At 40.6% G+C, this 16,961-nt stretch overlaps 2 protein-coding genes across 2 annotated transcripts; one reads left to right on the forward strand and one right to left on the reverse strand.

Annotated features, from left to right (window-relative positions):
• Positions 1–1,839: 1,839 nt before the first annotated feature.
• Positions 1,840–3,629, reverse strand: LOC130720721 (40S ribosomal protein S15-1). Its single transcript, XM_057571409.1, has 4 exons — positions 3,478–3,629; positions 3,224–3,369; positions 3,083–3,140; positions 1,840–2,266 (listed from the first exon to the last, which is right to left on the reverse strand). Exons 1-4 carry the CDS (start codon positions 3,478–3,480, stop codon positions 2,018–2,020), a joined length of 456 nt encoding a protein of 151 aa, XP_057427392.1. The 5' UTR covers positions 3,481–3,629; the 3' UTR covers positions 1,840–2,017.
• A 3,300-nt stretch (positions 3,630–6,929) lies between these two features.
• On the forward strand, positions 6,930–9,531 carry LOC130719628 (putative F-box/LRR-repeat protein 9). Its single transcript, XM_057570245.1, has 4 exons — positions 6,930–7,012; positions 7,657–7,995; positions 8,980–9,388; positions 9,493–9,531. Exons 1-4 carry the CDS (start codon positions 6,930–6,932, stop codon positions 9,529–9,531), a joined length of 870 nt encoding a protein of 289 aa, XP_057426228.1.
• Positions 9,532–16,961: the final 7,430 nt, after the last annotated feature.

Below are 16,961 nucleotides of genomic sequence, written 5' to 3' on the forward strand. Positions count from 1 at the left end.
TAATGGGTTCAGATAAGGGTCACGTGATACTCACGTGCTTCCCTCTCTCCTCATACCTCCTTTCTCTCTCCAACTGGACGTCCACGTAAACCTCCTCCATTAAGAAATAAACGGTAGGACTAACGTTGCACACGGCCTACAACGTCGGGGACCATCCAAGTAATTAAATTAGGTGGAGGACCAAAATCGTGGCATTGGTAAACGTCGGGGACCAAAGTTGCAATTAAGCCTTGATGAAATCAAGAGGAGGAAGAAGGGGAACAATTTAAAAAATATATATATTACACATCATTGCTTTTGAATGCATAATCATATACCGATCAATGAAATCAAGTTTGGTTCACGAACGAGGAAAAATGAAAAGCTAGCCCCTGAAAAATGAATCAACTCGTGCTCCATCATGTCCTCTTTAAATCATCAAATCCTCAACAAGAGATCCCCAAACAAAGGATTCTAGTGGAATAGAACGAAAGATGTCAAGCCAAGAGCTACTCTGATTTCTATATACTACAAAAAATGGAGGATGATAGAATCCACAGAAAATCCGAATCATGAGCACGTGGCTGGGCTCAAACTCAACAAGGGTACATGCTGAGCCAAAGATGGAGGTCATGCAGGAAATGGTGCACCCGCACAAGTGCAACATCGACTCTTATTTTGACAATGGTGACTTGATAACAGAAATTTGCATTGAACTATGAGTAAATTCAAACGTATGGAAAAAGAAACATTTTGCCGAAGAGAGAACGTTTAGCATCCTTCAAATTCAAGACTGAATAATAATAATCTATTCACATATTAATTACACCGCCATTTCAACATGTTATGAAGAAAAGAATGGTAAATGAGTGATATGATAAATGATGTCACAGGAAATGTAGAGACAAAATGGAAGAAAAAAAAGTGAAAATGATATGTAAAAGAAAGAGAGGTGTGATGCCATAACTCCAAGATTAATTTATAATAAAGGATCTCCTTATTAAATAATTTAATTACTTGAGAATAAGAGATACTCAATTTAGGAAGAACAAGAAAATTTACACAACTTTGAGACAGTGTGTAAATGTAATATCGGATGTGTATATGAACTAAACGCAAATGAAAATTGAGAATTATCAAAGATAAAGAAAGAAAGGGGGAACCAAACACATGAAGAAAAGTGAGGGGGAGGGAGAAAGGAAGGGAACCATTGGCCTCAAGATGCCAAAGCTAGTTGAGAGAAGCTTGCAGAGGCTAGAGGAAGCTTAAACCAAAGAAATGAACCGAAGAGAAAGGTAAGAGTGAAGAATGAGAAAGAGATAGTAGAGCATAGGCAAACACTGCTTAAAAATTAGGACTCGTGACTCTCTTGTTCAGTGGCCTTTCATCAAAACTTGAAATTGTGGTTCTAATGTTCTATGCTCCGGGGGTTTATAGTTTCTCACTTGCTCAATCTCTATCCAATCAAAAAATCCTTGTGTGTATCATGTTTTTATACAATCCTGAGTACTCAAAGCCCTGCCTTGAAATCTTGATTATGTGATGAGAACAGAGAGAATCATGAAATATAAAACAATTGAGACAATGCTCGCTCAAATGCTGGCCAGTGAAAGCTCAGCTCATAAAATGACAAGGCCAATTAACTGTCAGTGGGGTATGCAAGTAAAAAATAGACTCATATTTTATGGCACATCTGGACACCTATTCAGAGTCTGTTTGATTCTTTTGGATCTCACTCTTGCAGGGGGAACACAAGTGTACTGTTTTCTGCATCAGACCAATTACTAACATATATAAACCTAAGTGATTTATCCGTGTTTTGTAATCAATATCCAACAATCATCAATAAACCAACTTAAATTGAGGGGAAATTTTCCACAATGCTCATTAACAGGCATGATTTAAATCCAAAACTTATGTTCACTGATATCCTTGAAGCAAAAACAGTATCAACTACAGATTAGATATAAATAGTTCCCATAAAACAACTGAAAGTTTGCATCCAAAAAATAATACCAAGGGACATTGAGCATAATCTTCACTTGAGAGGAATGAACCTGGAAGAGTGAGTAGCACCAATACCAGGCCTTCCATGCTTAACAGGCTTGTAAGAGATTGAGAACTCAGCTAGATAGTGGCCAATCATTTCTGGCTTGATTTCAACTTGATTGAAGGTCTTCCCATTGTAAACACCAATAATGCTACCAATCATCTCAGGCACAATGATCATGTTACGGAGGTGAGTCCTTACCGGCTCTGGCTTCTCACCTTGTGGAGCCTCCCGTTTCTGTCCGAATACACAGGCCAGGATAAGAAGATATTTAGTGCTAATATGCCAAACCATTTTGCAATATCCATTGATTAATTAAACATGTTCAATTTATTTTAACCATGATAAAAAGATATTTAGTGCATATATGCCACATCATTTTGTAATCCATTGATTAATTAAACACGTTCAATCTATTTCAATACCAGCCAAGAGGCAAGAGAATTATGATAAACATGAACACTTGAGAAATCAGGAGCAAGTAATAAGCTGTATTGAACAAGAGAACAGACTAGAAACCACCCAAGACTGCTTTTGTTACAAAATATACTGCTGATTGATTATCTTTTACAATTACGATTTACAAAAGACACTATTGTAAAATAAAAGTAGTTCTAATTTATTTTTCTTAAAGAAGCTATTCAAAGCAAATTATTAAAATAATCAGAAATTTGATATTTTTCATTTCTAAACCCTAAAACAAACATAGTCAAGATGATTTTACTAGCAATACAAGTGATCTTTCATGATCAAAACTGCTGCAAATGGATATCAGTAAATCACTATGGATACAATTAGGTTAACACCTTGCAAAATAAGTCCAACTAAGCTGCAGAAAATGAAAAACTACCAGCTTCACTCACTACATATAATACAACCATGTAAATACTAAGGAAAAAATCCCCCATTTTGTATGATTTCACAAATAAATCACTTTGTTACCACATTGCATTACTCTTCCATTTCCAAATCTCAAATTCCTTACCTCTATCAGCTAACTAAAAATCAATTATCATATCAAATCCGCAAAGTATACAAAAAATAAAAACTCACCGCCTTGCGCAGCTTCTTGATCAGAGCCATAGGCTTGCGAGTCAAACCGCGCTGAAACCTGAAACAAATTGATTCATATTGTAAGAACAAACAATGAAAATGAAACGAGATTTGCATTAGAAACAGTGAGGGATTCGTTACCTTCTGCGAGCACGAGCAGAGAAAAGCTTAACAAGCTCATCAGTGGACATATCCAAGAGAGCATCGAGATCAACACCACGGAAACTGAACTTCTTGAACGTCCTCTTCTTCGGAACTCCTGCAGCAACATCGGTTTCCACATCCGCCTGAAAAAACAATTCGCGAAAAAATAATCATCATCACTGTGATTCCATTCGATTTCAATGGCGAAGAAGAAATGGAAGAGAAAGAGTGAACAACGAATCGATTCTCACCATGGCTGCAACTCTCAACACTCGCTCCTTGCTGCTACTGCTTCTTCTTCTCACTGGATCGCTAGGGTTTTTTGCTTCCTGCAATCTGACGGCGACGTTTTATATGGTAACGGGTTTCGTTTTAGGCCCAATAAGCTTCTGAACTATTTGCCACAACCCAAATACAATTCTCATTCCTAGCCCAAATATTTATCTCATTTCTACTTGATTTTTGCATAAATAATTAAAAGTTTTATTTTTCGACGCATAAAACATAATAATTAATTAAAATATTTTTTTACATCGTAAAGATAAATTGCATCTGTTAGAATCGATCCCTGGATCACCCCCTACCCAACCCATATGTCCTCCTGCCCCTACCACTTAAGTTATCCTACATGGACAATTAATTAAAATGTTACGAAAATAGAGGCCCAACCGGCCCAATAGAGGTAGTTACACTTATCAGGCCCAGCTCCCACGCTATAAATAGGGAGCGGTTACCAATTGTAAGAGACTCTAGGCTCATTTGCTAAATAATACATGAAATTCAGTTATATTATCTTTCTAACTTTCTCTCTCTAAGTGCAATTTCTCTACACTAGGGGCTATACCCTCTCTTAATGTTCATGGCAAGAACAATTTCTTACACAATTTTTTTAAACATGTATTTTCCACTTAAATAATTTGTTCGAATCAGGTATGTAGGGTCTCTTTGGGTAAAAAGTTAATTCTATTAAGTATTTAACGCAATTGGATCATGGGTTTATGGTTTAGCATCGTGTATTTCTCCATTTTTGTCCACCCTGATTAATATTGATTTTAGTTTTTCCTCGGCTTAACCGATGTTTAATCTCACACTCAGTTGAAAGTAATAAATGAGCTTAACTTGTGGTCTTGCCTTATCTTTTCAGTTACTTTTCTAAGATAGAAACAACCTTTAATTTTAGAAAATGCCAACTTGGATCTAGACAAATTATAAAATATATATATCGCGTCACTTCCTTTCCCATTCACTCCAAAATCCATTTCTTTCTCTATATCCTCCCCTTTCTCTCCTCATCCTCCTCATCCTCATCCTTATCCTCATTCCATCCTCATCCTCCTCCCCCCCCTCTCTTTCTCTCTCTCTCTCTCTCTCTCTCTCTCTCTCTCTCTCTCTCTCTCTCTCTCTCTCTCTCTCTCGAACTTTCCCTCATCTTCCTGATCTTTCCCTATCACCCTTTGTCCAGAAACCCTAAATGTAACCCTGCACTTTGCATTGCTTCGGTGGATACAACATTCGTAACGATCTTTGATTACATCTTCTCTATCATCGCAATCGGCGTCTTCATCTTCAACGCTATCAGGTACAAGTTTTGTTTCCTTTTTTCCATTTTCATTATTCTCATGTTTTGTTTTATTTAGATAATATGTAAAGTAGAATTTACAACACTCTCTCTCTCTTTCTCTAACTTTACCTCATCTTCTTGATCTCTCCCTATCGCCCTTTGTCCAGAAACCCTAAATGTAACCCTGCACTTTGCATTGCTTCGGTGGATACAACATTTGTAGCGATCTTTGATTACATCTTCTCTATCATCGCAATCGGCGTCTTCATCTTCAAAGCTATCAGGTACAAGTTTTTTTTTCCTTTTTTCCATTTCTGTTTTTTTCCATTTTCATTATTCTCATGTAAAGTAGAATTTACATCACTCTCTCTCTCTCTCTCTCTCTGTCTCTCTCTCTCTCTAACTTTACCTTATCTTCCTGATCTAATCGCCCTTTGTCCAGAAACCCTAAATGTAACCCTGAGCTTTGCATTGCTTCAGTGGATTCAACATTTGTAGAGATCTTTGATTACATTTTCTCTATCATCGCAATCAGACATTCATCTTCAACGTTATCAGGTACAAGTTGTGTTTCCTTTATTCCATTTATGTTTTTTTCATTTTTATTATTCTCATGTTTGATTTCATTTAGATAATATGTAAAGTAGAATTTGCATCACTCCTAGTTGCCTAGTCAATGCTGCAATTAATGTTCTCCGAATAACTTCCAAGAAACTCAATAGGTAAATTGGCGATGCATTTATACATAAGCTTTTATTTTGTTTTAAATGTTTTTGATTCATTGCACTTTTTAATTTTGTTTTTCTATTAAAACATATGCTAGTGCTTTGCTAAAAATAATCTTTGATATAATGGAGACTAGGATGTACCTTTTTTATTTTGCTCCACAAGTGCACTAAGGTGCATTTTGACCAAATAAATCTTCTTTCTCGCTCCCACTCTACCCTTCCTTCCTCCCACTCTACTTCTTCCAATATGCTCCTCGCTCCTTCATCTTCCTCGCCCCAAATCATCCACCATCAATCTACCAAGCCTTCTTCAAATCGGACAATAACTCATCACCATGAAATCGATGCTTACAACCTTCACCATCGATATCTACGCAGCCTCCTTCAAATCCACCAACAACCCATCACTTCTACTTCTCTTCCTCCTCCTTCAACCTCCATTAGCCACAACCTCCACTGCCACCCACCACGAGAACCACCACCGCTCAACCCTCACTTTAAGCCTTCAACCATCACCCAATCATCATCCTGCGCAAACCCGCAGTTATGCCCAAACCAAAAGCATTCTTCAACAAATTATTCATCTAAAAACATAGGAGCAATCTGATAAAGGAGAAACCTTTCTCGTTTAAGGAGTGGAAACTTAGAAACAAAGGGGAGAAAAGGAGAGAATGTTAAAACCATTTTTGTCCATACTCTCTACTTCTACTCTTATTCCTAAAGCATATATGGCTTGAAGAAGGATTGGTTGCAGTTTAAAGATTGTCGTCGTGGGTTGAAAAAGTGGTGTGGAGATTGTAATGTGGCGGTGATATTTGGGAGTGAGAGAAAAAAGCTTTTTATGGTATCACAATAACCCTTTTAGTGCAAATTCAATCCTAGATTTAAAGTAATGTGTAGACTAGACTCTTAATTCTAATTAAATAAGAAAATAAGTCTATTTAAGAAGTAATCTAAATTAGCTAAAATAAGATCACGATATGATAAGACACTCTAAGATATTACAATGTATCTTCATATTCTAACACTCTCCTCAAATTTAAGCTAACTAAGCTTAAACCTTCTCACAAATATAACCTTTAGAAAAAAAGTAAAAAGTAATAAGTCTGCATTGCCTTTGTCATTTCTTCCATTGTCATTTCCATACCCATAGAGAAGAGGAGAAACCAAAGAGAAAAGAATATAACTCATTGTCATTGTGAACCACCAATCTGCGTCTCGATCAAGAACAACACAATTCAAAGACACCATACCTCTATTACCAATATAGAGATAATCAACCTTTTTTTATGCTTCAGGACACCATAACAAATATTCTAGAGTATATGGCGGTGGTTTTCCAAAGTTGAAGTCGTCGGAACCCATGGGATGACACGCCACCTTGTGCCATTATCAAGGAAAGGACACCTCCGCAATGAACCTTGCGTCGCCTTTGGGAGAAGGGCATGGCCTTACACTGTCATGGGAAGGAGGGTTCGACACAAACATTGCACTATCGTGAGTAGACGGAGAGCGAAAGAGATAGATAGATAGATACAAAGAGAGAGAGAGAGAGAGAGAGAGAGAGAGAGAGAGAGGGGGGGGGGAGGAGGGACCATGTCCTTGCACGGTCGGGGAAGGCATTGCTGCCATCTAGCACTGTTGGACTAGCACAGTGGTTATAGGAAGCCATTGTTAGGGAAACGAAAAGAGTTGAAGAGACAGAGAAAATGAGACATTTATTTTTTAGGGGAGAAGTGATCGAACCTACACTCTAAAGTTGGATCCATGAAATTTGTTTCAAGATCAAACCTACTCTTGATGTCATGTTGAGTGAAGCAATGCGAAAAAAAAGAGGGAGAAGAAAAATAGAGAAGAGAAGTGGAATTGCGCTTAAAAGATAAAATTCTTACACATATTTCTAGTAATGGGTAGACTTATAATCATAATTAAATAACAAAATAAATCAATTTAAGCAATAATTTAATTACGTAAAGTAAAATCAAGATATGAGAAGATAGTCTATGATATGATTAAGTTGTTATAAGATATCTTTTTCATATTCTAACAGGTACTCATCAATTAAAACATATGTTTATCATAACACAATGACAATAACTATTATTATTTATAAACAGAATTATCAATTGTTTTGTTTGCAGGATGACTTCTTGTTCAAGAGTAGTGAAAGAAGCGAATGAGGAGAGCACTGAGAGGCCAAACTGGCTTGAACTTCCTAAAGAAGTGACTTCAAATATATTTCAAAAACTTGGTGCGTTGGAAGTTTTAACTAGTGCGCGCCAAGTTTGCTCTCTATGGTGGAATATCTCTAAGGAGCCTCTCATGTGGCGTACCATTGACCTGACCAAACCCCCACACTATCCACAACCAACATTAGTGAATCTTTGCTGCTATGCCATTGAACAAAGTTGTGGTCATTTAGAAGACATTAGTATTGAGTTTTTTGCCACCGACAAAGTCCTGAAATGCATCGCTAACAAGTAAGGCTTGTTATCATTTTCATTTGGCCCGCATCCATTTTTTATGGTTGGGATGAATTATGATAGTTTTATCTATTCTCATTTTTAAATATTGAAATAGTAAATACACAAATCATACAACTCATTAATCTCATTTTTAAATACTAAAATAGTAGAGACACAACTCATACACCTCCCAACGATCATTTATCTTTTTTAATCTTAATTTCTCACTTTTTTTTATTTGGGATGTCTACACAGTTCATGAAGTGTCTACTAGACATTGTCCTAGTTTTATATACCAAAATATATTTTTTAATCTAGCACATGTATCATCATCTACAAAAGACAATACATTTTTTTTGAAAACAGAACAAATATGATTTATTAACTGGAATGACAAGATGTACATTGCTTGGATTACAGTTTAAAAACAAACTACTGTAATCCACCTCTTAGGCGAGTAGACAAAGCAAATAAGTCTCATTAAAACATTACAAGGGAAAACCCAGCGGGAAAAAAACCCTAGTAAGAAAAAGAGTACCCAAATGCTAAGCCACTAATTAGCCTATCTCATGACAATCACAACTACAACTTTCTCATAATACATCATTTGTTACCATGTGAATGAATAAAATTATCTTCCATCCTCACAGTAGCGTCCCATATAGCAACAAACTAGCCATACCATGTGCATACCAAGCTTTCTCTCAGTGTATACACCACTAACTGTTCCACCACTACAAGAGTACCCCGTTACAACAACAAGAACAACACGAGATTAAAAACAATACATTTTATTTTCTATGCTTGCTACCATATTTTTCTTTATTTTTCAGTGATTGGACAATGATCATTTATATTTTTATTTATTTATTTTGAAAAAATAGCATGTATAAATTTTAGTGACAACTCAATCATTATTATAATTATGTATTTGGTATCATAGTTTAGTTTAATCAAGTTAGCTTTTATTTGTTTCTTTGTTTTTTTTCAAATTTACAGTGGAAGTCACCTACGACGAATGAGGCTTGTAAAATGTTGGGCAGTTTCAAATAAAGGATTGCGAGAGGCTGTAATCAAGCTTCCATTGCTGGAGGAGTTTGAAATTTCATTTAATAACGTATTATATGATACCATTGCAGTTATGGGTCAATTTTGCCCACTTTTGAAAGTGTTGAAATTAAATATGTGCCCATACAAACACTTCAAGTATGATGATGAGGCATTAGCTATTGCAAGAAACATGCCCAACCTACGTCATCTCCAACTTATGGGAAACTGGCTCACAAATTATGGCTTGATTTTCATTCTTGACAGTTGTCTTCATCTTGAATCTCTGAATCTCAAGGCCTGTAAGAATATTGACTTGAGCGGAAGTTTGGGGGAAAGGTGTTATAAGCAAATCAGAGAGGTACATTTTTCAAAAGACTCAAGTGATCGTGAGGTTGAAGAGGCATATCATGGCATGGTCTATTTCAATATTTAGTTGTGTTGATTATATGTTCATATCTGAAGTGTGGACCACCTGGTGGTACCGTTCCATATGACATTTAATGCTTTTCTTGCAAGAGACTTGGTATTTCTTTTGAATGGCATGGTATTTTCATTTTTGTAATAGTTAACTTAAGTTGAGATATAATTTCAAACTTATTAGTAGCTAGATGCTTTATTAAGATGATTTAAGTTTTATTTTTCTTTTGAATCTCATTGGCTTCAATGTGGTATGTTAATGTGTGAAGGTTCTTTTTTTATTCTTTCTTAGGAACCATATTGAAAATAATTATTTTCTCATTCATTTTAAAAATATGAGTTAAATATGTTCCAAGTCCCTGATATATTCTATCAAATTCAAATAGGTCATTAGAATTTTTTTTATGAACTTTGGTGGTTGACAAATTTTTTTCAATTCAAATACGTACAAGTGATGTAATGTACTCGCATGCCCAATCAACGTGGACTTTTACATGACTTTTGATCTTTCTAAAACTTCTTTAATCAATATTGGTCCTACCCTTTCTTCCTCTTCCTCTTCCTCCCCCTGCTTAACCTTCACAACTACCTGCACCCGATTCCCACCTCCTCCTCCTCCTCCTCCTCCCCCCTCTCCCTTTCCCTACCTTCGCAATCCCTTTCCCGACCTTCACCTACCTTCCTCTCCTTCTTCCATCATTTATGTTTGCTTAAGGGTTTTTCATTTCGGTTTCTGAAAAATGATGAAAATTATTTTAATGCGTTTTTCTAATTTTCTCTTATTTTATCATGGAATAAATATTTTTCAGTTGAGTCCAGATCACAAAATGATTGTTGTGTGTTTTTGGTGTAGTCTTATTGTCGAATTTGAGTCGAAGCTCGGGAAGATAGCTGCATGAAAAAAATGAATTTAAATTTTAACTATTCCTATCTTTTTGGTACGAGAACAATCTATGGAGCTCAGCTTGCCCCATTCTCTTTTTGGAGAATTATTTTTATCAAGTGTGAAAATTGCTTAGTGAGAGGTGGGGAAAATGGTTGTTGAGGTAGGGAAGGGGGATGTGGAGGATGAGTAGTGGTTGCGTGGGAGCTAGGATGATGTTGTGGAGGGTGATTGGCAGGAGGAAGATGAAGAGGAAAAAGAAAAATGACCAAAAGTAATTAAAGAAATTTTAGAAGTACCAATAGGGATGTGAAAAGTACACGTAAATTGTTAATGTGTGCACCATGTTGTCGCTTATCCTTATTTGAGGTAACAAAAATTTGCCAGGACCAAAAGTAATAAAAAATTTCTAAGAACCTATTTGGATTCGATCATATATGTCAAGAACTTGGAACCTGTTTAACCCTAAAACTATTATCATCTCTGGCATTTACAATCATTTGTAAACCTACTATCATGTTCATTCTAACATTCCATAGCAGGGCATACATAATCATAAACAAATATCTAGGTCGAGGCTGAAGTGCCCTTAATAGCATGTTCATCTATCATGTATGTCCATAACATTTCAGAATCATACATATCAATCACAATCAAGATTTCTAGGTCGTAGACGAAGTGCCCTTAATAGCATACTCATCTATCATGTATGTCCATAACATTTCACAATCATACATATCAATCACAATCAAGATTTCTAGGTTGTAGCCGAAGTACCTTTACCTCGAAGGTACGCTTTCTTAAAAGTCTCAGGTTGCTCCTTGAAGCTAGGTCTACACTCGAAAATGTCATACCAACGAACAGACATAGTCATGTTACTAATCGGACAGTTGGATCGATCATAAACCCATGCCCTTATTGATCACGAAATTCCCCCCAAAAACCTTGAATTCAAAACCTTTTTCCTTTGCAAGATCAAAGCTTTCTTTTTAAAGGTTTTTGCTTGAAGATCATAAGAACATTTGAAGAAAAACATAATTACAAAAATATCAAAGATGGCATCAACCATCTCATCCGTAAGCTTGCTTAGAGAATCAGAAACATTGGTGATTGCGATTGGGGTGGTCAGAGAGCCTTCACCAACACTCGCCTTGCGCAGCTTCTTAATCAGAGCCATAGGCTTGCGGGTCAAACCGCGCTGAAACCTGAAACAAATTGATTCATATTGTAAGAACAAACAATGAAAATGAAACGAGATTTGCATTAGAATCAGAAAGAACAAACAGTGAGAGAGAGTGAGAGAGAGGGATTCGTTACCTTATGCGAGCACGAGCAGAGAAAAGCTTAACAAGCTCATCGGTGGACATATCCAAGAAAGCATCGAGATCAACACCACGGAAATTGAACTTCTTGAAAGTCCTCTTCTTCGGAACTCCTGCGGCAACATCGGTTTCCACATCCGCCTGAAAAAAATCTCGAAAACCAAATCACCAACACTGTGATTCCATTCGATTTCAATGGCAAGAAGAAATGGAAGAGAAAGAGAGAACAGTGAATCGATTCTCACCATGGCTGCAACTCGCTCCTTGCTGCTACTGCTTCTTCTTCTTCTTCTCACTAGATTGCTAGGGTTTTTCGCTTCTTGCAATTTGACGGTGGACTGGGCGAGACCCCAGGGTCCCTCGCCCAGGAGCGCCAGCTTAGGGCGACGAGCGGACCAGGGACTTGGGCCTCCGCCCAGAGGCCCAACCGGCCCATTAGGAAGGGTTTAAGGCGCCAAGCCCAACTCCACATCTATAAATAGGGGATGAATACCAATTGTAAGGGACTCTTAGCTCATTTGTGAAATAATAAGATTGAAATTCAGTTACTTTCTCTCTCTAAAGCGGTTACGCTCTCATTCTCTCTAGGAATCTCACATCACGTTCCTTACACTCTAGGTACTATACCTCATCTCAATGTTCTTGGATAGAACATTTGGCGCCGTCTGTGGGGAACGGTAGATTTCGATTCCCGGACTACGTTAATTGCGATTTGATCCAGAGAAGTTCGATTTTCTGTGTGATTTTCTTCGATTTTTAGATTTTTCGGTCGAGTTCTTCGTCTCACTAGCGAAGATCGATGGAGACACGTCGTCGACGATGCGGCGAAGATCAGGCGCGGCGGCGCAGTTCACCTCTGCGCTGCGTGAGAGGCAGGCCGTGACGCGAGCAGGTTCACCGTGAAGAAACCGATCAGTGAACTCCTCTGCCACCACCTCCACCTCCTCCTTCTCCAACGCCTCCACTACCTTCTTCGCCAACTTCACCGAAGCAGCAGAGGTCACCGGTGCATTCACCCGGAGCTTCGGGAGAGGAGACTCCGACACCTCAAGCATCGATCTCCTGACAAGATTGGAGGCGCTTGATCCGTAGCGTCGATGATATACGACAGCGAAACGATTACTTACAGGAATAGTTGGAATATTATCGTTACGAGCAACAGGATGAATGGGAGCGCGAAGCGGAAGCTGTGGCTGAATTTGAACCGTTCTCGGCGGCAGTAAGGGAGGTACCTGGCTATCACGGATAACATGAAGAATGTTGTCCTCGAGACGTATAGCGGGAAAGCTGATGAGGAGCACCTGCTATATTTTAACACAAAAATGGTAATTAGTGCCGCTTCCGACGTTGTAAAGTGCAGGATGTTTCCAGCTACGTTCAAAAGCACGGCCATGGCGTGGTTCACAACTCTACCCCGAGGATCCATCAGGAATTTTCGTGAATTCTCATCAAAGTTCCTCGTCCAGTTTTCCGCCAGTAAAACCAAGAGGTGACCATTGAGGATCTGTACAATGTCTGCCAGTCCGAGGGCGAGACTCTGAAGCCGTACATGAAATGATTCAGCGCGGCGTCCGTCAAGATTGAGGAATCAGATCCGCATGCTTGTGCGCGTGCCTTCAAGAACGGGTTGCAGCCGGGGAAGCTGAATAGCAAATTGAGCCGTAAGCCGGCTCGGTCCATCGCAGAGATCCGCACGCGAGCAAACACCTACATTCTGGACGAGGAGGATGATGCTTTCAAGCGAAGGCACGCGAAAAATGAGAAGGATGGCGATTAGAGGGACGCCTCGCTAGAAGGAAAACAGAGTAAGGAGAGAGGAGAGGGCAGCAAGAGGCGAGACAGGAAAGTGAGGATAGGGGAAAAGGCTATGAAGGAGCCATTGTACCCTAAGAGGGAAAATTTCGAGCGCCGCAGACCGTGGCATCTCCCTTCGGCGAGAGGAGTCAGGGAAAATTCTAAATGCACATTTGACAGAGCTACTTCGTGAGGTCAAGGCGACCCATGCAGTTGAGGAAGGCGAGAAAGAGGCCGACCCGCCTCGAGCGGCGTTGGATAAAACGAAGTGGTGCGAGTATCACCGCTCAGCAGGCCATGACACGGGGGATTGCTTTGCATTGAAAAATGAAATTGAGAGACTCATTCGGGCGGGGCGATCGCAGATGAATGAACGCGGCGATCGGTGGAATAGAAAACGACAGCAAGAAAACCGGTACAAAGGGGGCCGCCAGCACGACGACCGCCGTCGTACGCCAACCACTGACAAAAAGGAAACACTGGCAACAAGGAAGAAGGGGGCGGAAGAAACCTTTAGTAAGGATCTTGAGCCGCCAGTTGGGACAATAAACACAATCGCAGGTGGCTTTGGTGGAGGCTGTGACACGGCCTCGGCGAGGCGAAGGCACGTGAGAGCAGTGACATCAGTGCAACAGTATGAGACCCTATTTGGTTTCCAGCATCCAGATATTGTGATATCATCAACGGATTTCGAGGGGATCAAAAAACACAAGGATGATCTTGTGGTAGTAATGATAAGGATCAACAGTTTCAATGTGCGGCGAGTTCTTTTAGACCAGGGGAGCTCTGCCGACATTATCTACGACGATGCGTTTGATCAGTTAGGACTGACGAACAAAGATTTGATGCCCTACACAGGAACGTTGGTAGGCTTCTTAGGCGAGCAAGTCTGGGGATGCGGATATATAGATTTGGACACAATTTTTGGTGTCGACGAGAATGCCAAGCTTCTCCGAGTAAGGTATCTTGTGTTGCAGGTCGTAGCATCATACAACGTCATCATTGGAAGGAAGACGCTCAATCGCCTCTGTGCGGTGATTTCGACAGCTCACCTGGCGGTGAAATATCCGCTGATGTGGGGAAGAGTGGGAAAGATTGTGGTTGATCAGAGGAGGGCGAGAGAGTGTTATAACAACTGTCTCAGTCTGTATGGAAAAGAAGGAGCTGGCAAGGGACACAGGTGTCATGAGGTTGAGGTCATTCAAGGTAATCAAAACAGACATGGGAGATTGAAGCAGATGATTGACAGGAAGATAGCAAGATCAGAGAGCAGCCAAGGACGGGTTAGGATAGATGGCAGGACGGGCAAGGATGGACAGCTCACGGACGCTCATGTAGAAGAGCGTTGGGCAGGTGTGATCGCGGATTTAGAGACGTATAAATTTAGCAGAGGGGTGCTGGTGATCGAGCCCAGGCTCACGGTCAGTCAAGAGAGGCGCTTGGAGAAGCTAGTAGAGGACAATTTTGACCTCTTTAGCTGGAGTTCAAAAGACCCAGCGCTTTGGGGATTGCCAATGTTTAAGAAGCCGAATCTCTCGAATACAGGGCGAGATGAACAAAAGAGAAAAGGAGTGACAATTCAAGGAATAGGTCAGCGAATCGTCCAGCAACGCAGCGATGAAAAAAACGGTAATAGGGCGCGCGAACGGTCTAAAGACAAGCAGAAGGCGAGGAGAGGGAGCCTAGTGAGTCGCTGCCCAGGTAAAGGAAAAAGAGAGGCAAGATATTGGAAGCCGGTGGGTTCGGTAGCTTTCAAGCCAGGAGCATCCAAGCGCGACAAGCAGAAAGGAAAGTTAGGAGAAGTCCCTCAATACCATGAGGCGGGCGGGGAAAGAAACCAACCTCACAGTAACAATGAGTGGGTGGCGGCATGTCGGGCTCGAAGGATGAGGTGATGGGAGTGATACTTTGACCTGAGGGGCTGGAAGCAGAAGCATGTAGGAAGCAGGAGCGAGGACACAGCAAAGGAATCAAAGATTAGGATCAAAAATAAAGATGCACTCTTTTTCTCCGTCACGAGAGTTTTTTAACGAGGCATCCCTCGATGTAAAATCTTTCAGCAAATCAAATCCAAAAGGATATTCTCAAGCAATACTCCTAGCTCGACTATAATACGACGGTCGCCCGGTGGGAAAAATTCCCTGAAGGTGGCGATCCCAACACGACCTTGATGTCTGGGGATCGCTCCGGAAAAGTCCGGCGCGAACCACTGCTACCCAGATAGCAACTCAACTAACATGTCACGTTCGCCCGGTGGGAAAAATTCTCTGAAGGTGGCAATCCCAACACGACCTTGATGTCTGGGGATTGCTCCGGAAAGTCCGGCGCGAATCGCTGACCTCTCGTTGGCGATGTGTGCGGATAAGCTACTTATCCCAGGATAAGCTACTTATCCCAAAAGTCTCCCTGAAATATAGGCAAACGAGACCTCCTCGAAATATGGCGAGAATAAAAACTAGGCATAAGTTTGGTTAAACCTATATGGCCATTGGGTCCCTAGCAACTGTAAGTCCTCGCCGGGACAAAAACGGCAAGGCCACACTTGCTCTTACGGGAAATATCGGTGTGAAGAAAGCCTCAGTCCAAGACTGAGCAAAAGTCCTAGTTTCCGCTGCACACATTCAAAGTCGCTACACGAGCACAAAATACAAAGCTTAAAGGCACAAGGGCGAACACGAGGAGAAAAATGGACAAGCGAAATCGTGACAAACTTTCATTAAATAACACAGAGTAATGTTAATTACAAAAAGGTAAAGGAAAATCAATACAAAATAGTCAAACTGCATTAACGTTTTCTGCTTCCCTTGCGTTTTCAGCAGCCGCAAAATACTCAGCATTGAAGCCTGAGGGGTCATCAGGGCCGACCAATCCGTGGGGGGTAACCCTCTTGAAGGCTCCCATTCCACCGAGGTTGATTCGTTCGTAAAGATACTGGACTTGGGCTTTGGCGAGGAAAAAATCACGGCCACGCTCTTCCACAGCCTCGGCAGTAGCCCCGGCCACTAACCTTGCCCGGAGAGTTTTGATCTCGGAGTCCGAACGAGATTCCGCATCAACAACAGCTTTGGCCTTTGTTTCTAGTTGAGACCTCACCTCTGCGAGAGACTCGTTCGTCGACCCTAACTCCCTACGCAGGAACGCGATTTCCCTGTCCTTAACAATACAGGCGGCCATACTCACGGCGATTGCCTCATTCTTCGCCTCCAACTCCTTCTGCAAATCGTCCCGCTCGTCCTTTAAGTCCTCCATTCTCTCTTCACAGGCGGATAAGTCGGTCTCGTGACCATGCATCTCGATACCCAAGTTGTTCAGTTTAATCATCTGGGCCGCTACCTGAGTCAGCAATGGGTCATGCTCGCCATGCGCTTCGAGCGTAGCAAGGCGATAACCCTCAGCCTTCTGGCGGAGCTCTTCAACTTCAACGGCTGTAGCTGAGTCCTGAGATAACTTGGCGAAGAGACACCCCGCGCGAAAAAGGCTCGAGATGGCTTCTTGCGCCACACCATCAAGGTCAG

This window comes from Lotus japonicus, chromosome 5 (genome assembly GCF_012489685.1).
Source record: "Lotus japonicus ecotype B-129 chromosome 5, LjGifu_v1.2".
Lineage (NCBI taxonomy): Eukaryota > Viridiplantae > Streptophyta > Magnoliopsida > Fabales > Fabaceae > Lotus > Lotus japonicus.